General features: G+C 35.9%; 1 protein-coding gene across 4 annotated transcripts in view; it reads left to right on the top strand.

Moving 5' to 3' along the window:
- Positions 1–22,867, top strand: part of VRK2 (VRK serine/threonine kinase 2) — a 108,806-nt gene that overhangs the window by 67,840 nt on the left and 18,099 nt on the right. For all 4 annotated transcript variants that reach the window (XM_070379534.1, XM_070379535.1, XM_070379533.1 and 1 more), the window contains 3 exons: positions 7,631–7,763; positions 16,437–16,557; positions 19,102–19,160. In XM_070379534.1, coding sequence (XP_070235635.1) covers positions 7,631–7,763; positions 16,437–16,557; positions 19,102–19,160 — 313 coding nt within the window. The remainder of the gene's footprint in view (positions 1–7,630; positions 7,764–16,436; positions 16,558–19,101; positions 19,161–22,867) is intronic.

The following is a 22,867-nucleotide window of genomic DNA, read 5'->3' as shown; positions in this document are numbered from 1 at the left end:
AATGACACCTATGAAAGAAAAGGAAACAAGAAGATTGGGCAGGGAGAGCTCAGACTGTGATATAGTTCCGAAAAAATCTTGGCCAATTAGGGATGACCAGAGCTAACGGGTCCCCTTTGAAGAGTCTCCATTTGGGTAAAAATGGCCACACAGCTTTCCCACCATGATCATTCTTCAGTAGGAGCTGCCAGGGGAGAGTGTGGTTTTGGCTCACTTGCTGTGCTGGTTCCTAGTGGTGCTGCCTCTGGAGGTTGTCAGAGTATTGCACTCCTCACAGGTGAAAGACCAGTTCTTTCTTAATGAGGTTGTGTCTCCATGGCTACTATACTACCTTTTTAATAATAAAATATTAAAATTGAAAGTCCTTGAAAGTATTAGTGTAGATTAGATGTTTTTTGAGGGGGAGGGGACAGCCGAAAAATTCACTAAAGCAATAAAATGTTTTGTAGAAGCTGAATTTAGTGAGTGTTGGATGACTTGCATTATTTGGGTGTATCATATTATTTTTCATCTGTTAAATGTGTATAGTGATACATCTTCCCTACCTGTCTCACAAGGTTGTAAGAGAACAAAACAAAACTGAATAACATACAAGGGAATCCCCATTAAGGCTATTAGCTGATTTTTCAGCAAAAACTCTGTAGGCCAGAAGGGAATGGCAGGATGTATTAAAAGTGATGAAAGGGAAAAACCAACCAAGATTACTGTACCTAGCAAGAAGGAATATAATTGCTTTACAATGCTATATTATCTTCTGCTGTACAATGAAGTGAATCAGCTCTATGTATAAATATATCTCCTCCCTTTTGGACCTCCATCACACCCATCTAGGTCACCACCGAGCACCAAGCTGAGTGTCTTGTGTTTTTTAAAGGTTCCCACTAGCTATCTGTTTTACACATGTCAATCCTAATTTCTCAGTTCATCCCACTATCCCCTTCCCTGTCTGCCATGTGCTCACATGTCTGTTCTCTACATCTGTGTCTCTATTCCTACCCTGGAAATAGTTTCATCAGCACTGTTCTTGTAGATTCCACATGTATGTGTTAATATAAGATACTTGTTTATCTCTTTCCAACTTACTTCACTCTGTATGACAAACTCTAGGTCCATTCATGTCTCTACATATGACCCTTTATTGTTTCTTTTGGTGGCTGAGTATTACTCCATTGTATATATGTACCACATCTTTATCCATTAATCTTTAGATGGATATTTAGATTGTTTCCATGTCCTGGCTATTGTAAATAGTGCTGCTATGAACATTGGGGTACATGTGTCCTTTTGAATTATGGTTTTCTCAAGGTATATGCCCAGTAGTGGGATTGCTGGGTCATGTGGTAGTTCTATTTTTAGTGTTTTAAGGAACCTCCATACTGTGCTCTACAGTGACTGTATCAATCTACATTTCCACCAGCAGTGCCAGAGGGTTCCCTTTTCTCCACACCCTGTCCAGCATTTTATTGTCTGTAGATTTTTTGATGATGGCCATTCTGACCAGTGTGAGGTGATACCTCATTGTAGTTTTGACTGGTATTTTTCTATTAATTGGGCTTCCCTTGTGGCTCAGCTGGTAAAGAATCTGCCTGTAATGCGGGTGACCTGGGTTTGATCCCTGGATTAGGAAGATACCCTAGAGAAGGGAAAAGCTACCCACTCCAGTATTCTGGCCTGGAAAATTCCATGGACTGTATAGATTTTGTACATTTTGTATAGAATTTATAAATTCCATGGACTGTTTGTAGATTTTTTGATGATGACCATTCTGATCAGTTTGAAGTGCTCTTTGTAGTTTTGATGTGTATTTTTCTAATAATTAGTGATGTTGAACATCTTTCCATGTCCCTCTGCCATCTGTATGTCTTCTTTGAAGAGATGCCTGTTTAGATCTTAGGCCCATTTTCTGCTTGGGTTGTTGGTTTTTTGTGTTGATCTCTATGTGCATGCTGTATGCTGAGTTGCTTTAGTTGCTTTGCTACTGCTGCTGCTAAGTCGCTTCAGTCATGTCCAACTCTGTGCAACCCCAGAGACGGCAGCCCACCAGGCTCCCCTGTCCCTGGGATTCTCCAGGCAAGAATACTGGAGTGGATTTCCATGCCCTCCTCCAAAGGATCTTCCCAACCCAGGGTTCAAGCCCACGTCTCTTAAAAGTCTCCTGCATTGGCAGGTGGCTTCTTTATCACTTGTGCCACCTGGGCAGCTTTTTTGTATTGAGCTCCATGAGTTGTTTGTATATTTTTGAGATTAATCCTTTGTCCATTGCTTCATTTGCAAATATTTTCTCCCATTCTAAGGGCTGTGTTTTCCTCTTGTTTATGGTTTCCTTTGCTGTGCAAAATATTCTATGTTTTATTAGGTCCCATTTGTTTATTTTTGTTTTTATTAGGAGATAGGTCAAAAAAGATCTTGCTATAGTTTATGTCACAGTCTTTTTCCTTGGTTTTCCTCTAAGAGTTATATAATGTCTAGTCTTACGCTTAGGTCTTTAATGCATTTTTAGTTTATTTTTGTGTATGGTGTTTGGTCAGAGAAGGCAATGGCAACCCACTCCAGTACTCTTGCCTGGCAAATCCCATGAATGGAGGAGCCTGGTAGGCTGCAGTCCATGGGGTCGCTAAGAGTCAGACATGACTGAGTGACTTCACTTTCACTTTTCACTTTCATGCATTGGAGAAGGAAATGGCAACCCACTCCAGTGTTCCTGCCTGGAGAATCCCAGGGACGGGAGAGCCTGGTGGGCTGCCGTCTCTGGGGTCACACAGAGTCAGACATGACTGAAGCAACTTAGCAGCAGCAGCAGCAGCAGCATGGTGTTTGGTGATGTTCTAATTTCATTTTTTTTTACATGTAACTGTCCAGTTTTCACAGAACCACTTACTGAAGAGGCTGTCTTTTCTCTATTGTACATTTTTGCCTCTTTTGTCATAGATTAGGTGACCATAGGTGCCTGGGTTTATCTCTGGACTTTTTATCCTGTGCCATTAGTCTACATTTCTGCTTTTGTGCCAATACCATACTGTCTTGGTTACTGTAGCTTTGTACTATAGTTCAGAATTGGGGAGCCTAATTCCTCTGCCTCTGTGTTTCTTTTTCAAGATTGCTTTGGCTATTTGGTGTCTTTTGTGTTTCCATAAAAATTGTAAAAATTTTTCTTCTAATTCTGTGAAGAATGCCATTAGCAATATAATAGGGATTGCATGGAATCTATAGATTGCTGTGAGTAGTACATTCATTTTGACAGTGTTGATTCTTCCAATCCAAGAACATGGTATATCTGTCTATCTGTTTGTGTCATCTCTGATTTCTTTCATTAGTGTTTTATAGTTTTCTTGAGTATAGTTCTTTTGCTTCCTTAGGTACATTTATTCCTAAATATTTTATTCTTTTTGTTGCAGTGGTGAATGGAATTGTTTCCTTAATTTCTCTTTCTGATCTTCCATTGTTATTGTATAGGAAAGCAAGACATTTCTGTGCATTAGTTTTGTATCCTGCAGCTTTACTAAATTCATAGATTAGTTCTAGTAGTTTTCTAGTGGCATTTTTAGGATTTTAGAATTGTCTATGTACAGTATCATGTCATCTGCAAATAGTAACAGTTTTATTTCTAATTTTCCAGTTTATATTCCTTTTATTTCTGTTTCTTCTCTGATTGCCATGACTAGGACTCCTAAAACTATGGTGAATATGAGTGGCAAGAGTGGACATCCTTGTCTTATTCCTGATCCTAGTGGAAATGCTTTCAGTTTTTCACCATTGAAAATGATGTTTACTGTGGGTTTGTCATATATGACCTTTATTATGTTGAGGTAGATTCCCTCTGTGCCCACTTTCTGGAGAGTTTTTATCATAAACGTGTGTTGAATTTTGTCAGAAGTTTTTCCTGCATCTGTTGAGAAGATTGCTTTTTTATTCTCTAATTTGTTAATATGGTGTTAACATTGATTGCTTTGTGTATATTGAAGAATCCTTGCATTCCTGGGATAGATCCCACTTGATCATGGTGTTTGATCCGTTTAATGTGCTCTTGGATTCTGTCTGCTAATATTTTGTTGAGGATTTTTGTGTCTTATGTTCATCAGTGATCAGATCAGATCAGATCAGTCGCTCAGTTGTGTCCGACTCTTTGTGACCCCATGAATCGCATCATGCCAGGCCTCCCTGTCCATCACCAACTCCCGGAGTTCACTGAGACTCATGTCCATCGAGTCAGTGATGCCATCCAGCCATCTCATCCTCTGTCATCCCCTTCTCCTCTTGCCCCCAATCCCTCCTAGCATCAGAGTCTTTTCCAATGAGTCAACTCTTCGCATGAGGTGATACTGGTCTGTAATTTTCTTTTTTCATGATATCTTTGTCTGGTTTTGGTGTCTGGCTAATGGTAGCCTCACAGAATGAATTTGAGAGTGTTCCTCCTTCTGTAATTTTTTGGAAGAGTTTGAGAAGGATTGATGTTAGCTCTTAAAATGTTTGATAGAATTTACCTGTGAAGCCATCTGGTCCTGGACTGCTGTTTCTTAGAAGATTTTTAATTATAGTTTCGATTTCATTACTTGCGATTGATCTCTTTACATTTTCTAATTCTTCCTGGTTTAGTCTTGCAGAGTTGTACCTTTCCATTAATTTGCCTGTTTCTTCCAGGTTGTCCATTTTATTGGCATATAGTTGCTTGCTAGTCTCTTATGATCCTTTGTATTTCTGCAGTGTCAGTTGTACTTTCTTTTTCATTTCTAATTTTATTGATTTGAGTCCTCTCCCTTTTTTTCTTGATAGTTTGGCTAAAAGTTTATCAATTTTGTTTATCTTCTCTAAGGACCAACTTTGAGTTTTATTGATCTTTGCTCTTGATTTCTTCATTTCTGTTTATTTCTGCTCTGATCATTATGATTTCTTCTACTGACTTTAAGTTTTGTCTGTTCATCTTTTTCTGCTTGCTTTAGGTGTAAGGCTAGATTGTTTATTTGAGATGTTTCTTGAAATGAGATTGAATTGCTATAAAATTCCCTTTTATAACTGCTTTTGCTGCACCCCATAGATTTGGGTCATTGTGTTTTTGTTGTCATTTTTTTCTATGTAGTTTTTTTATTTCCTCTTTAATTTCCTCAGTGATCTCTTAGTTATTTAATGCTGTGTGTTTTTTTGCTGTGTGTTTGTGATTTTTTTTTACAGGTTTTTTTTTTTCTCCTGTAATTGATTTCTAATCTCATAGCATTATGGAAATGACACTTGATGAAATTTCAATTTTCTTAAACTTTCTAAGGCTTGATTTGTGACCCAGTATATGATCTATGCTGGAGAATGTTCTGTGTGCACTGGAGAAAAAAAAGTGTATTCTGCTGCTTTCAGGTGGAATGTCCTATAAATAGCAGTTAAATCTATCTGGTCTATGGTGTCATTTAAAGCTTGTGTTTTCTTTTTTGTTTTTTTCTTTCTGGGTGGTCTGTCCATGTATTTTCTGTCCACTAATGTAAGTGGGGTGTTAAAGTCCCCCACTATTAAAGTGTTATTTTCAGTTTCCCCTTTTATAGCTGTTAGCATTTGCCTTATGTATTAAGGTGCTCCTATGTTTGGTGCATAAATATTTATAATTGTTGTATTTTCTTGGATTGAACCCTTGATCATTATGTGGTGTGCTTCCTTATCTCTAGTAACAGTCTTTACTTTGTAAAGTCTTTTTTATCTGGTATAAGTATTGCTACTCCAGCTTTCTTCTGATTTCCATTTGCATGGTATATCTATTTCTCTCCCCTCACTTTCAGGTTGTATGTGTCCCTAGATCTGAAGTGGGTCTCTTGTATATATACAGGACTTGTTTTTGTATCCATTCAGCCAGTCTATGTGTTTTGGTTGGAGCATTTAGTTCATTTACATTTAAGATAATTATCAATATGAATGTTCCTATAGCCATTTTCTGAATTGTTTTGGGTTTGTTTTTGAGGGTCTTTTTCTTCTCTGTGTGTCCCACGTAGAGAAGATCCTTTAGCATTTATTGTAAAGCTGGTTTGGTGATGCTGAATTCTCTTAGCTTTTTCTCATCTGTAAAGCTTTTGATATCTCTGTTGAACTGAATGAGAGCCTTTCCATTTGCTATCAATATCTACATTCTCAGGATGTCTACTTTGCAAAGTGAAGTCTATTTAGTTCTCAAATAAAGATAAAAATGCATCATAAATAGTGAAAGCAAGCAACCAGTTTTACATCTGATTCTGAAGTGCAGTTACTTTGGGCAGTTACTCCTGAAGCCATGTTGAGAAATGGCATCTGTGAGTGAGAGACAAAACTGAAATATCATGTTTTCATACAATCTAGCAAGCTATGTTCTTCAGCAAATGAAGGAAACTGTGTTGTTTATATTTTGAAGTTCAGAATATCTTCTACTTAGGCTGTCCTGAAACCAACAACTTCAATTAAAATTTAATTTTCTTTTAATAGGTATCTTTTAAAATTCCAGTTGTATTATAATATTAATACTCTATTGTCTTAAAGCTGAACATTGTGAAGTGTTGCCTTATTCCCTAAATTTTAAAGAAATACATGTGAAACAATCCATTTTAAAAGTTGAAGCTGCTTTCTTTTCCAGTAGTTTAGAGGGGAGAGGATCATGGTAACATGTATGTGGAAAGTATAATATGCTGACGTGCGTGCATGCTGTCGCTTCAGTTGTGTATGACTCTTAGCACCACTTTGGACTGTAGCCTGCCAGGCACCTCTGTCTGTGGGATTTTCCAGGCAAGAACACTGGAGTTGGTGCCATTCCCTTCTCCAGGAGATCTTCCCAACCCAGGGATTGAACCCAGGTGTTCTGCATGCAGACTGACTCTTTACCATCTGATATATGTTAGAATAAACGTCTAATCATAACATATCCCTATTCAGTGTATGGTCTATCTGTAAAACTACTTCTCCCCTCCCTTCTTTCTCTCTCCAAAAGTAACCTTAGGAAAATTCACTTGAGTTACCATCTGACTTTTCAACAATCTATATTCTGTTTGGATACCCTGCTTAGATTCTGACTGACTTACAAAGATAACAGTGATGATATAGATTGGTCTGAAAGACCAAAAGTACTGCATTGATGTTCCATTCTGAAATACGGACAACATGATGCTGGGTTTTTTTTTGTTTTGTTTTTTTTTAATTTTGACAGTTATCTCTTATAGTCTGTTCACTGTTTTTATGCTTCCTGTTAATGGAGATTCCTGTAATATTAGCTTACTATTTTTAGATTGTTCTCATCTCCCCTCCCTGTTGAAATAGTTTTATGTTACAGGGAGGGGTTACTAAGAAAAAAGGCTGATCCTCATAAGCTGTATGAATATAGATAAAAAGACATATTGTGGTTTATGACATCTACATGCCCACCTGGAGGGAAGGGAATTTAAGAGCAGAATAAAAAGAATGAAAATCTAAGTCAACTCAGAAACAAGATATGCCTATGTTGAAGTAAGGATTTAAGTTAGACAGTTCATTGTTATGGCCCCCAGTTGTATATATTTTATCTGAAGGCACCGTTTGGTTTAATAAAATACAGATCTGAGGTTCTCTTAACCTATCAGTTTCTTAAGACTTAATTATAAAGGTTAAATTTTCAAAGGACAAAAACATTATTCATTTATCTGTTCACATCTTCCAGGTTTATCTTGCAGATTATGGACTTTCCTACAGATATTGTCCCAATGGGAACCACAAACAGTATCAGGAAAATCCTAAAAAAGGCCATAATGGGACAATAGAGTTTACCAGCTTGGATGCCCACAAGGGAGTAGGTAGGTTTCTTTTTTTTATTTCAGAAAAATTAGAACAAAGTCCTAAGGCTCCATGAAATGACCTTTTTGCCTGGTCAGTTTGAAGAATGAGAACAGTGGTGAGATTTTTATCAAAAGTAGTGAATTCCTGTATGTCAACAAATACTCTTCTAACTGAGAGAAGAGATACAGACTTTTGACAAGTGAAAAAAGAATAAAAGATGTCAAGTAAGCAAAATTTGTTGCTCATTTGGAGCAGCCTAAAGTACTAGTTGTTTACGTTAAACTTGAAAGTTAACAACTGAATTTTTATGCTTTAGAAACTCTTTCGGGTTTGGTGCAGGTACATGTGTGAAGAATGATTCATATTTTTCATTGTGCTCTCACCAGAGATTTAGAAGATACCATCTCAACAATAAGGAAGTCTTTTCTGAAACTATGAAGTGTTAACTTGTGGAAATCTCTCCTAGTCACCTTTCATATATCTTACTTATTTAAACTCACTTTGATGGTATTGGAAACACATTTGCAGGTAAATTACATACATAGTCCTTTTATTGGATATTGATTGTACTGCCTTGCATTCCAAGGCAGACTTAATTCAACAATTCCCTAATTAGTTAAAGTCATAACCTATGTCTTGTATTCATTTACCATTAATTAAACCTTAGCTGTTTATTACACTGCAGTCCAAATCCAATAGCCGACCCAGAAAGCCATGGAAAAGGAAGTAGGAGTTCAATATTGAAAATATATGGTGCAGAGTCCCCCCTGATGGTTGCTTTGTTCACAATCAATATGGTCAATGCAACTGTACTTTCTTAGTTGCTCTGTCAGCAAGACAAAAAGTCAATTCTAATGTTATGCTAGTAAAAAAAAAATGGTGACTTGAAAAACTTTGGCTTTCAAAATTATATTATTCATAAACTTTGTTTACAAAAGTATTTTCAAATGTACTAAACCACACAAATAATTTTTAAACAGCTTCAAATGGACCGCATTTTCACTAAAAGGCAGTTAGATATTTGCACTTGTTAATGGCTGTTGAACTGTTACCCTAAACTGATACTTTCTAACAAGTTTTTGTTGGTGCAAACAACTGTATATCATTGCCTTTTCTATTAAAAGGATCATTGACCATGTAATGTAGAGGGTCTTGATAATTTTCGAGGGCATTTAAAACCCACTGTAGTTTAAGGTCAGTCAGTCAGTTCAGTCACTCAGTCGTGTCCTACTCTTTGCGACCCCATGAATCGCAGCATGCCAGGCCTCCCTGTCCATCACCAACTCCCAGAGTTCACTCAGACTCACGTCCATCGAGTCAGTGATGCCATCCAGCCATCTCATCCTCTGTCGTCCCCTTCTCCTCCTGCCCCCAATCCCTCCCAGCATCAGAGTCTTTTCCAATGAGTCAACTCTTGGCATGAGGTGGCCAAAGTACTGGAGTTTCAGCTTTAGCATCAGTCCTTCCAAAGAAATCCCAGGGCTGATCTCCTTCAGAATGGACTGGTTGGCCACTGAAAAAGTGGAACAAGGGTGTCAGTTGTATACCTTCTTCCTTTCAGGAAGAATCATAGGTTAAATTTCGGGGGGTTGGAAATTAGCTCATATAACTCCTGATCAGAGTAAGAGAAATCACTGCATTTTTTTTCAAAGATAGTTTGGTTTTCACCATTAACATTGTTAATGAATAAATGGCCTTTTAAAAATGATATAAATGGGACACTGGCTTTAATTAAGGGCTTCCCTGGTGACTCAGACGGTAAAAAAATCCACCTGCGGTGCAGGAGACCTGGGTTTGATCCCTGGATTGGGAAGATCCTCTGGAGAAGGGAGTGGAAACCCTCTCCAGTGTTCTTGCCTGGAAAACCCCATGGACAGAGGAGCCTGGTGGGCTGTAGTCCATGGGGTCGCAAAGATTCAGACAAGACTGAGCGATTAAGGACAAGGAATGTAAAAGTCAAGTGTTCACTGATAATGTTTTGTTTTATTTTTTTAAAGTTCTCAGTGAATTTTGTTCTTTACTATTGCAAGATGTATTAGTATGAAAGAATATTTAGAGACCTGAAAGTACTTTTTGATAGTAGTATAACTGGAAATTCATCATACAGACTCTTAAGCATTGGTCCAATTACATTATTGACGATGTTAACTTATGATTGGGCCACCAAGTTCAACCAGTAGCTCTAATACTGATGTGATTAGATTTTGACCATTATAAATATAACTGTGATTGTGGAATGGGAAAGTGGAGTTGATGGATGTTGGTCTGATCACTGTTTGGACTGTGGTAATTCTGAAAATCCTCCTCAGTTATTCCATAGTTTAGGTAAATATTTTCATTATGCTACCTTCATGAAAGATTTGAACAATATTTTATTCTGTAGTGTATTTAAGTTTTTTGCTCCCTAAATAATAGTACATGTTGATGAGCTGGGTAGATTTCACCATGCTAGGTCTTTGGAGAGAAGAATGAACTGAGAATAGTAATAGAAAGATATTACCTCTTTGGGAAGACTACTCAGGTTGGAACCTCCACTACCTATTTTTGGGATTTGCTGAAAAGTTATAACCTGGAGTGAATATTCATTTTTACCACAGGTTTAAAAAGATTTCTATAAAAATTAGATTCCCTTAATGCATTAAAAATAGAGTATACAGTAAAGTTCTCACCATATCTGTATTTACATATATAGGTATACATATATATGCATATGCCTTCACATATATGTGTACACACATATATACTTCCACACACAGATGCATAGATGTGCATGTACACACATTTGCTGAAATATTTGAATACTATTCATTCCTAATGTTTTAGATTTAATTTTCCAAAATAAAACATTTCACTTTAGGATTTTATTCAAAATGAAGTAATCATTTAGTCCTATCTAGAAACTAGTATAAACAAGGCCATAAATCCTGTAGGTAAATGCAGAAGGTCAGATTCATAAATATTAATGTGTTTACTTTCAGTATACATTATGTAGTTTAATCTCAGAAAAATCTTTTCTATACCAGTGCAGCTATGAGATCAAATAAATACTGAGACAGATAATGCAAGGGAAAACATAAAGAGCAAAACAAGTTATCACTAGAAAATAGAATCTCTAGTTGTCAGAGCATTTGTTATGTTTTAGGTTTATCTTGGCTTGATCAGGCCCTGGGAAATATCCAGCCTTCAATGTAAGACTGACTTATGGATTAGACACTTAACAGATATATTGCTAACCTGGTCAGACTGTCTGGTCTGTTACCTTTGTAGTGGTTATTCAGAAACTGAAGCTAACTCTCATGTTTCTGTGGATTATTAATAGTTGGGTTTTCATAATAAATTTGTATAAGGTGCCAGTCATCAGTTTTACATAAGCATTTTTAGTTCAACTGTGTAAAAGGAGGGTAGCTTGTATTATTATAAGTAAAAATATGAATAGAGATATATAAAGGTGAATGAACAGATGGGTGAATGGATAGATAACTATTCTTGAGCTATTGTACATGTATATATCTGTATTTTTTCAAATTGTAATCATTCTTCTAAACTCAGTTCTCTTATATGACCTAGAAGTGTTTTTTGAGTGGCTGAAGTGCTTCATTTAGTGTAAAATTAGAGTAATACATGTTGGGCTTATCTCATCTATTATTAATCTTTTATTCATAAAAACCAACATGTATAAACATTGACATATTTTTGGGCTTGTTGCCTGATAATTAAAGGGAATTATATCTGTGTCAAATACACTATTTTAAAATTTGTTACATTCTTAGTAATGTTAAAAAGCAATATTGGGATCAATGTGTGGTATGGATTTTTGTAGATTTTTCTGCTCACTGAGGCATGCAGTCAATACCTAATTTCTCTAGAGATATACTGCACTTAACATATTGAGCTTTTTTAAATACTTCAGACCTGTGCATTGAGTGTATAATACCTGTTTTAATTTGACATCATTGATGACCATACAATGTGATATCTAAATTGCATTTTAAATGTCCATTTGTTTATATGATATATTCAGTATCAAGGAAAGAACTATATTGCATACTTTTAAATTTTTTTGCCAATTGCTACAGTTTATGAAATCCAAGTCTTGTGTTATTTCCTGCATGGCTGCATTTCACTCTAATATGGCACTCCAACTTACAAAATATATGTGAGATAAACTGCGAATGTGTTTTCATGCTACCAAACTTGGGGAAATGACATGGTTTACACAATATTTAACTTCCTAAACAATAATTCAAAAAAGGGAACCCATTTTTCAATTATAAGATATTAAGGTAAACCTTCAAGTTACTATTGAATCTACTAGTAGTCAGAAAAACATACCGTTGATTTTTATTTTTAAGTAAATTTCACTGCTATAAATACTCCTTGGTTGATGTACAAATAAATGTTAATGAAGGCACTATTCCCTCTATGTGGCATAACCCAATTTTGACATTTAGACAAGACTTTCAAAGTCCTGGCATAGATCTTAAACTGTTTGGTTGGGTTAAGAATACACATTGCCCAAATGTAAGACACCTTTGCTCTGTTGAATAACTTCTCCTGAGATCACACAGTAGTGTTTCATCAAAAACTAAGGCCTAGGATTTAAAAGGTACTGAAGAAATGAGAGCCCTGATTTTATTTATTTGAAATGTGACACATTGCATTCTACTTTCCTAATATCCTAATTGCAGTAAATTGGAGCCACCTTAAAGTTCCCTAGCTCTTTTTATATCTGAATTGGAAAAACTACTAAATAACATAGGTTAAAAAATAAATAAAAAATAACATAGGTTACTAGTTGGAAAAACAAGAGTAACCTTTAAATTTGTTCTGCATATAGTCACAATTCACTTCTCAGATAAGCGTCTTACTGAGATGTTTTCTGCTTTCCTATTGTCATTTCTGAATATATAAACTAGTATTTTGAGCAATTAAACCCTGTTTGCTTAAGGCAGAAGTTTTCAGGTTCATTTTATTATTTCCTACAAAAACTTGTTTTTCCTCCTACTTTGTAATGTTACTCTATATAAGAAAAAAACTGTTGTCTATATAGAAAACATGTTAGGCAAATAATCAGATCCATTTGGGGATTAACACTGATATTTTTCTTTTTCTCCCAATTCTTTCATTCCATTTGGTGAATCTCACCCAGATAAGTTTACTGCAGTTTATCTTCATAGTAAGGACCAGTTCTCCAGTGTGATTTCTTTGTTGTTTCTGTTCCAGCTTGGAAGAACCATTTAACACTTTATAAATTAATGTTTTAACTAGACAGTCTTTTTCATCAGAATGAAGTAGTTTTAAACAAATAGTTTCATGAAAGTTTGGTTGCATGAAAAATTTTGTTAGTGCTGCAGCTTAGACCTCGATCTGCTGCTTATTTCTTCCTTGCCAGTATACCTGTCTTTGGTCAGTATATCTTTTGGAGTTTTAAGTTAAAATACCTGCTTCAAATACTTCCCTAACTATAGAAGCAGTATATATAATGTTGTCTAAATGGTGTTAAAACTAACAAGGGAGGCAAAGTAATCGGCAGATTTGAGTGTTGGCTTTGGATTCTGAACGTTTTGGATTTCAGTGCAGAGCTCTGTGAATATTTGCTCTGTGATACTGAGCAAGTTGTTTAACCTCTCTGAGACTCTGTTTTCTTATTTGTCAACAAAGTTAATGATACTTACCTCATGTTATTATTAAGATGATTAAATAAGATAAAAGCAGTTAGAGTGTCTGGCACAGTAGCAGCTTCATAAATCACATGGATTGTTTTTATTTTAGTTATGTATTCTAGTGTCAGCTGTTTCTGGTATCTGCTTTCTAGGGAAATAGAATTCAAGTCCCACTCCACCTGTACATTTTTTGGGGGGTGTTTCTCTTGGCAATAATCATTTAGAAATGTTGAGCAACTGAGAACACCACCATATTAAAAAGCAAAGTAAAAATTGGATGCTAATTTATATTTAGAAAGTGACATGAGAATGTAGAAGAAAAATATTAATAACTAAATTTTCCTATATTTCCAAGCAGTAATACCATAAGTAAAAGTATGACTTTACATATAGGAAATATATATGAAAATATGCTGTTAATGATTATATTAACTATCAAGTGCACCTGATAAACTTTATGTATTATAATAAATTATACAGAAATATAAATTATACAGAAATAAAATAATCCACAACATATGTTTCAGCTTTCAAATTAAAAAATATTTTCATAGTTAGATATTGTCTTCTTCAGCGGTGATCAACTCTTGTTTTTTAATTTTCAGCATTTTGTTGTCAGATGTACAGGAAATAACAGAATAATACAGTAAATATCCAAATGTTCGATTCCTAGATTCAACAGATATTATATTATCTATCTTTTGTTTAAAGTACATCTACATTAAATTTAGATATATGATCAATTTACTGTGTTAATTACATACCCACTCATAGATGCTAATATTGTCATCCAAAATATTTTAATTAATTTAACCAGTGTTAAAAATGCTCTTCTGTATGTAGTAGATGGAGAGATGACATAGTCGTTGGTACGGTCTTAGAGTTTAGATTCTCAAGTAAACACATCACACTTTGCAGTTTGTTTCCCTGAGATGGAGTTTTCAGGGAGAGGTGTGTGCTTGGAAGCATTTTTAATCCTGTCATCTCACCGTTCAATAGTGGGAAAGAGTTACTGTAGAATTTTTTCTTTAACATTACGTGTATATCTGTAGAACTTAGTGGAAACAGTGGTAAAACATTTACCTAACCATAGTTATTAATGTATATATGTAGTAAAAGTAAATAAAAGTTTGAAAAGTGTGATGTCATAGTTTAATTAGGTAAGACTGAACTATACTAGTGAAGTAAAGTTAATTCTCAAAGGGCTATTTCAAATGAAGACCAGTTTATGAAAGATTGGCTTCAGGAATCTAAATGACTTGTCATTACTTACAGCTTCATATCAATTAATCCCTCAGTTGGAGGGTTGGGGGAAGTGGCTGGAAATGTTCATTCTATTTTAATTCTGGTTGTTTTTCCTCAGAGGGTCTCTTGTGGGTAGCCTATATTGTCCAAACAGGTGCCAGAATATAATTTTTTGAAAATTAGAGGATGTGAATTTTTTTAAGTAGTAGTAATCAGAAATTGCCATAATGGGAAAGGGACTTGTGAACACATCTGTACAAATGGAACCATTCCATTATTAATGGGAGATTTATTACTGAAGAAATCACTGCAAAACAGCATGGTAGAGATTGTGTTTTTATTTTAATAGGGGAGCCAAGTCTTGCATTAGGACATTGTTGAAGCTGTGCAGAAAGGAAATGATACCCATGAGACTGTTGCATTCTACTCGATTGAAGGGCCTTTAATAATCCAGTACTCTAATAGCAGTTAAGATAGAGTATGTGTGAGAGCTAATCTTGTCTTCTGCTTTTATAATAACTTATGTATGGTGACCAAAAGTAGTTATGGTGTGCTAGCAACATTGTTCTTAGTAGACGACTTTTAAAATTAAAAACTGAGTTTACTGAGTGACTTTTCAGAGTATATTTAATGAAAGATAATAAAACAGGATACCTGTTTACAGCAGGTTTAGCAGCCATGAATTACACTTAGGAGATTTTATATCCCTACACAGGTGAACATTCAAATCATGGTAGAAATCTAAGCCGACCTATTGTTTTATAACAATTTGGAATGGTTATAAAAATGAGTTTATTTTGTGGGACTTTGTTAATGTTTTGATCATTATTTCAGTAATATTTTTTACATTTTGATATTTTACTAGATTTCATTGTCCTTTTGAAATCAGCTACTTAAAAAAAACACATAAAATTATCATGAAATTAGTCTGTCATTTAGTAATTTTACATAAATGATTTTACAGTGACCTCAAAGTATTCTTTTACTGTATTTTTTAAATGAAAAGCCATCTTATATTAAATTCTGGAAGCCTCTATTTTGCTTTAAAATCTACTTCCCACCACCTCCACCTTCATCCTTCACGCACTCTATTGCTTTACCTTTTTTTTTTCAGGATGTTTGACCAGAATTTCACCATAGCACTGCTTATATCTAAAATTATATTCATAAAATTCTAGATCTGTGTACCCACAAAACAGGCGTATTTTTCCTGTACTCTCATTTAATTGAAAAGTCTTAAGACCTGTATTTTAATACTGCACACTAGATGGCAGTTTTGTCATATTCTTCCAATTTCAAAGGCTACTAGTTCGAGTGGAACAGGAAAGGCCATCAATGTTTAGTCTGCACTCGAAGGGTCTCTGCATGACCAATGCAGACCCCATGGACTTCCTGGAACATATGTTAGCAATTTAGCTGCAGACATTTATTTCTTTGTTTTACTGCTTGGCTCTTTGAGAAAGTGTTGGTGCCAGGTTATGGGTTGTCTGGATCATGTCAGAGGCCATGGAGATCAAGTTCATGTGACAGGCCAGACTAAGGAAGGATGAAGTTGGAGGAGGTGAGGAAACTGACCCTTACTTTCAACAGCAACAAGTCACTGCCTGTCTGTGGACTGGGGCCAAATGCCTGGGCGTTTAAGCTTTTCTCCAGCTGAACAAACAAAACACATCGCCCATTTGGCTTTTTCATATTTCATCAGTGGTAGTTCATTCAGTGATTTCTCTATTTCTCAAAACTTGCTTATCCCTCATCTTTCTGTCTTAATGCTTATTCCTATAGCCCTGTCCAGACGAAGTGACCTTGAGATCCTCGGCTACTGCCTGCTGCGGTGGTTATGTGGGAGACTGCCCTGGGAAAGGAACCTGCAGGACCCTGTAGCTGTCCAGGCTGCGAAAACAAAGTACATATTTTCAAGTATTCCATCATTTACAGCACCAGGGCTGAAAGGATACACTAAAGCAAGTTAATATCCCAGAAAAGACTGCCATTCAACTAACATGATAGCCAAAGCAAATTTCTTAAATTTGAAAAATATTTTAAAAAAACCAAACAGCTTACAGACATACACTCCATTAAGCTAACACCTATGAAATCACATCTATTGAGTTGTAATGCAAAATATAAAGTGAAATATTTGTTACTTCACAGGGTGTTTTCCAAAGCTTAGATTCTAGGTGGTGGTATTTTCAAGGAAGAGAATTTTCAAATTATCATTGTACAAGTACATGGAGTTAGTGTGAGCTTGGTAGCTTGGTGTGATTGATATTAACTGTGCAAAGCAACAGGGTGGAGTGGGACAAACAGGACTTATTTTTTCAAGTGAGAAGAACATACTTCTTTTTAATCCTGTGTTTTGGGAGGGAGAATGTTCGGTTTCTTAAGGAAGAAACAAACAAAATTTGTATATGAGATGTTTATCCAAGAGATCATTTTGCAGCCACATAAACATTTATAATATTCCACATTCAATTTTTATCACCTAACCTCTATTAGCATGAGAAATAGGTTAGACTAAGAGCAGAGTGGGTTACTCTTTTACTGTTCTTCTCACTTTTTTCTTAGGCCTTTTGATCAGGCCTAAGAAAAAGTCAATTGCTTATAACACAGCATAGTCAATATTTCATTACGTACCAAGATATTCTCAACAGTAGTTATGTACAGATATAATATCATGATTGGAAAAAGCTGCTGTATTTTAAATAAGACAAGTCACAACAGAAGTTTACCGAAGGGGTAACTAATCCTTAGAAATCAGTCTTTCAAATTCAGTGTGACATCAGTTCTTAACAGAGAGGGAAGCTAACCCTCAGATAGAGAGTAGTACAGATTGCATTTGTAAATACTGACATATATTGTAAGATATATCTCTCCACTTCAGTCTTGATCATTCTAGTCCCTTACCCCAACTAACACGTTTGTATGTCAGCATTAGAACGATCTCGTCAGTTATTTACTGCAGTGACTCATGTGTCCATCTCACCCTCAGGTAACTAATGCTCTTCAATATGTGAGTCAGGGTCAAAGCACAGTAATGGGCACATGTAAGCAGTCTTGGTTTCCAATTTCTCACCTCAGTTTATCTAATTTAAATAAAATGCTTTATTAAAAAAACTAGCATATTAATTCTAATGATAATATATATGTTTTTCTTTTCACAAGACTTACAGATATTCACAGACTTACAGATTTTTTTTTGGTCTTTTATCAATATGCATGTATACATGTGTTCATTGTAGATCTCTTTAATGAATATGCCTGCATGTATATATTTGAAGGTAATAGGGTATCATATAAATAATAAAACATAATACTAATAAATATAATCCCCATTTATATTTTTAGATCCCTTGCCTGTGTTAATATATTTATTTTGGCCTGATTAATAGCATAAAGCTATTGACCAGTAAAGCTAGTATTATGAAGTTTATAATTAAGGCATATATATGTATATTAATAAGATATATATTCAATTATGATATAAATATATTCAAACTTCTTATATAGTACATAATCATAATTTATTCAACTTGCTGAGAAGGCATAATTTCCCAATAAGGGCAGGCTTGCATATTCAACCATATTGTATCTCCCTTCCGTCCTTTATGTTCCTGACATCAGGTAATATTAGATCAGTACATTTACTGTTGCAATTGTGCCTATGCCTGAGTTAGTGAATTGTTCATATAAGTAATTTTAGTTGAGTGTTTATATATTTGTGGCTGAAGCAACTTAAGAGATTTGTACTTGTTCAGTCTAAAACACTGAAAAGTCTTAGAATAATGGGTTTGGGGGGGGCTATTTCTTATTAATCTGTTTAATCTTGTGCTTCATTGCTCAGTTCTGTGTTCAATTCTTTGTGACCCCGCAAAGATTGTAGCCCGCCAGGCTCCTCTGTCCATGGGGATTCTCCAGGCAAGAATACTGGAGTGGGTTGCCATGCCCTGCTCCAGGGTATCTTCCCAACCCAGAGACTGAACCCAGGTCTCCCGCATTGCAGATGGATTCTTTACCGTCTGACCCACCAGGGATAGCATAGCATAAAAACTGCCCAGTGAAGAACAATATACATAAAAAGGAAATAATTTACCCCTTCCCAGTGGTAAATACATGAGGAAAAATATTTTGTAAATCCAGGTAAAATTTTTCCACATATCTTTTTCTTGAGATTTTTACAAAAAAACCATGTATCCCTACTTCTACATTTGCATATACAGACCTTGTATTAAAGCATTTATACTGTATTTGTATGTTTAGTTTCTAGGTGATTGATATAAAATTGATCAGTGAGATTTGAGGGATTTCCCTTATCCCGTACAGGTGGGTAGGAAAAAAAAGTATGGAAAGTCACACTATTAGTGACCCATCAACAAGTTTTGTTTTCTGATCAAAACAGCATGTCACAGGATTGCAAACAAAATTCACTGTGCCTTACTCTCTGTTTCAGTCTGTTGGATGAGCTCCCTGAGTCGGTACTTCAATGGGCTCCTTCCGGAAGCAGCTGCCGTAAGTCAAATGATAACTTCTATCTCCCCCTGTAGGATTTCCAGGTCACTGCATGTGTCACTCGTCACTTTTTCTGCACCCAATCCCCTCCCCACAGTGGTGGGAAGAAACCCCCCAGGGTTCCTAATAGGTGGCTAGAGAAGAGAACTTTTAGATCCTCTTTTCATTAGGACACAAGAATGCTGCAAGAACTTGCTCAGGGAGTGTTCTCAGCTTTGCTGATGGCACTGCTTTCTTTCAGATGTATGCTTGGGGAATTGTGCACAAGTTCAATGGCCTACTATATCTGGTACTTCTAGAGTGGACTTTCTGGTTTTGTTTCTCTGAAGATAAAGTTGATCTAAGGAAAGACTGCTTTCAATTAATAATTTAAAAAAGCAAACTATTAAACATTTGAATGCTGTTTAGACCTGGATTATAGTCTGACCCAGCAACCTGAAAAATTTTTTTGTTGGTTTGGCAAGGCATGTGACCTGGGGATTCAGAGTATATTTCATTAAATGGGTTTCTCTTTCATGTTAGTATAGACCGTTTTGGAATTCTTTAATTGGTAGCACTGTCAGTAAAAATAGCAAGGCGATTCAGAATTACCCAAGTGCTGCATGGCACATTGTTCAGCCCCAATTTAACAGCCGAGTTAGATTGCCTCACAGAACAGAGCCTGCTTCTGCCGTCCGGTTTGCTTTCTTTCCGAGAAGATAAGCAGAGTGAATCTTGATCTCTATTTGTATCGGGCAATTTCAGTTAGCTTTTAGCTGACTTATGAAAGCAAATATGTACACTGACTGTCTAGAGAAGGTCAAATAGTATCAGTTTCCACATGAGAGTTTGAAAGTAGAGTTAAATCATTTTAAACTTATACTTACAGCCCTTCTTTGACCAGAAACCAGAATTTTCATTTCCATAGGAAACAAACAAACCAGCCGTGCTTTCCCACTTCTATTTCCCAAGTCCCATAAGTCTGCCCCGTATGAGTCTTGCTGCTGCTTCACTCAAATGGGACAGTAGTATTCTCATTGGTGGGGATGGGCTGCAAGATGAAAGCTTTTTGTTTATGTAACGTAACTCCACTGAGTAACTCAGTCAATATGCCAATATTCATTTTTGGCTAATATTCTTATTGGCATTTTTACCAAATCGTACAGCTTTCATTTTACTCAATAAGACAGCAAAATGAGAGATGAAATGTTAAAAAAAAAAAAAAATTTAATTGTGTATCTGTCTTTTATTGTCCCTCCTGCCTAAAAAGTAAACTGTTGAGTTTAGGATTAGAAAAGAAAGCCCAGGTGCCCTGAATCATACACAATAAATGCCTATGGACCAGTGTGTGTTCTGGGACACTGCTGTTGCTAGAGATGAGATTTGAACGATGAGAAACAGTAGGAGGAGTGCCAGGCTCCTCTTTTTCAGTACAAACCATTTGTTTGAGTCTATATAGTTATTTTATAAAACGCAGATTTCTATTTTTAAAGCACAAAATGTTGAAACTTTATGATTAACTGAAAGTCTCAAGTTGTTTGTGCTTAGGAGAAGTGGGTATTACTAGCATGAGAATTAATCTGATTTACAAAAGGTTTGCTACTAAGACATTTTATGATATAAAACAGCTGAAAAGTTTGCAGCATGCATGTCCCACTCAGTGTAATAATAATAGTTTCAAAAGTTTCTGTCTCTTGAAATGATACTAATGATACTTAATATTTCACTAGCTTAAAAAGCAGATGATTCAAGAATATCATAATTTCATACTACTCAAAGCATTTTGTTTTATAGCTCTGGAAATATGCTAGTAAATTAAAAGGTGTACCTAATATAATAAATCTAGATCTTGAAACGCTAACATTTAAAACCAGTACTATATCACAATTGTCTGAGCATCAGGTTTATCATAATAAATTCGTAACAGAGGTGGCTCTTCTCTTTTTCTTCCTCTCCTACCTCATGGTACCTCATTTTTTTAAAGCCCAGATCCACGAAGGCTTTCCAGCACAGCTGCAGTCAACTGGTAGAGCACCAGGAGTCTTCCATGTCTTCTAACAATGATTTGTGAAAACTATGCCCAGCATATTCACATATTCAGCTCTCTTCTCCATTTGGGATATTCTGGTTGATAGCATTGTAGGGCTTCCCTGGTAGCTCAGCTGGTAAAGAATCCGCCTGCAATGCGGGAAACCCTGGTTCAATTCCTGTGTCAGGAAGATTCCCTGGAGGAGGGCATGGCAACCCACTCCAGTATTCTTTCCTGAAGAATCCCCATGGACAGAGGAGCCTGGCAGGCTATAGTCCATGGGGACTTAAAGAGTCAGACACAACTGAGCGACTAAGCACAGCATACCAAACCAGGCTTACCAATCTTAAAGAACAGCAGAATATTTACATTAATATTTATATTAAAATGGTAGTGAATATAATTTAATCTTTTTTTGTTTTGTTCATCTCTTCAAGAATCGGATGCCCCCTAAAGGGCTTCTGGAAACATGAGATATAACTTTGATGAAGCTGTAGCACTTGCTAGTTATAGATCCTGGTTGAGCAAATGGTAGGTAACAGAATTTTGACATCTTATACATTCAAGAGGAAAAAAGGAGGTTGCAGAATTGCCACAGTTTCCAAAATGCCAAAAAAAACAAACTCTGGAGACAAGAGTTTTCAGTTTATCCATAGTAGCCTTCTGCTCCTAGAAAATAGTTGTGGACAATACGGTGTAAAATGGTCACTCTCTGACATTCCTTGCGGGGAGAGATGATGACTGTTCTTTTCGAATTTTTCCCTGTCGGGAGTGATACCCAGTGCCTCTGCAGTTCCCTGCTTGAAAGGAGGTAGACCTGGAGGGGAGCAAAATTTTAGGCAGTTACTTCTCCCAACTCACAAAGCTTCCCCAACTTCCCCACCATAGGATATAAACAACTTAGTGAGAAAGTAAGAGCTCCTTGTGTCTGGGTTAGTAATAAGTTTTTGAAGAGGAAAGCCTTGTAAAAACTAGTTTATGGAGTGTAAACATCTTTGAACAAATGAAAACATGCCAGTTTTTAGATAGTGTATGGTATTATCACTTACTTGTATCTCAGACTGAACCTCCACCTGAAGCAAAAATGCAAACTACGTTTGTTTTACAGTGGTTGTATTCGTCATTTTGGTTACGGATTCTGTTCGTGCTGAATGTATTTAAAAGTTTGTAGTTGGCAGCTTTTTTTCTCGTGGGGAGATTACTACACTGTTCTGGGGAAGAGAAGAAATAAAAGATGGCAACTTCTCATCCTTGTGCTCTATATCAGAAAGATTATGCTGTGATTGCACTGGTCTAGATTGGTATGGGAGACCTGATATTGGCAAATCCTAAAGTCAGTCATGGCTAAAACCATAGAATTCAAGGTCATTTCTAAATGTACTGTTGTATTCTCAAAATCAAAGCCTTAATTAAAATTTTCAGTGATTTTTTTTTTTTCCTTTAAGGAGGTCGATAGTAAGTATTCCTAACTGAATTTTTAAAACTTCAAAAAAAAACTTATTTTTAACTGAATTTTGAAAATGTTAGGAAAAAAGTGTGAAGCATGGCTAGTCTATTATTCATGTAATTCTTAGTAGTTGCACCCCATAAATTCAAATCACTAACTATAGTTTTTCAATGGCTTCCTTTGATGAGTGAATTACAAACTTTATCAACAAAGACATGTAAATAAAAGCCCACCTGTTTCTCCATCCTGTCA

Source organism: Bos mutus, chromosome 11, assembly GCF_027580195.1.
Source record: "Bos mutus isolate GX-2022 chromosome 11, NWIPB_WYAK_1.1, whole genome shotgun sequence".
NCBI lineage: Eukaryota > Metazoa > Chordata > Mammalia > Artiodactyla > Bovidae > Bos > Bos mutus.
The sequence above is the reverse complement of the archived record's forward strand: the minus strand, read 5'-3'. Positions and strand labels throughout refer to the sequence as shown.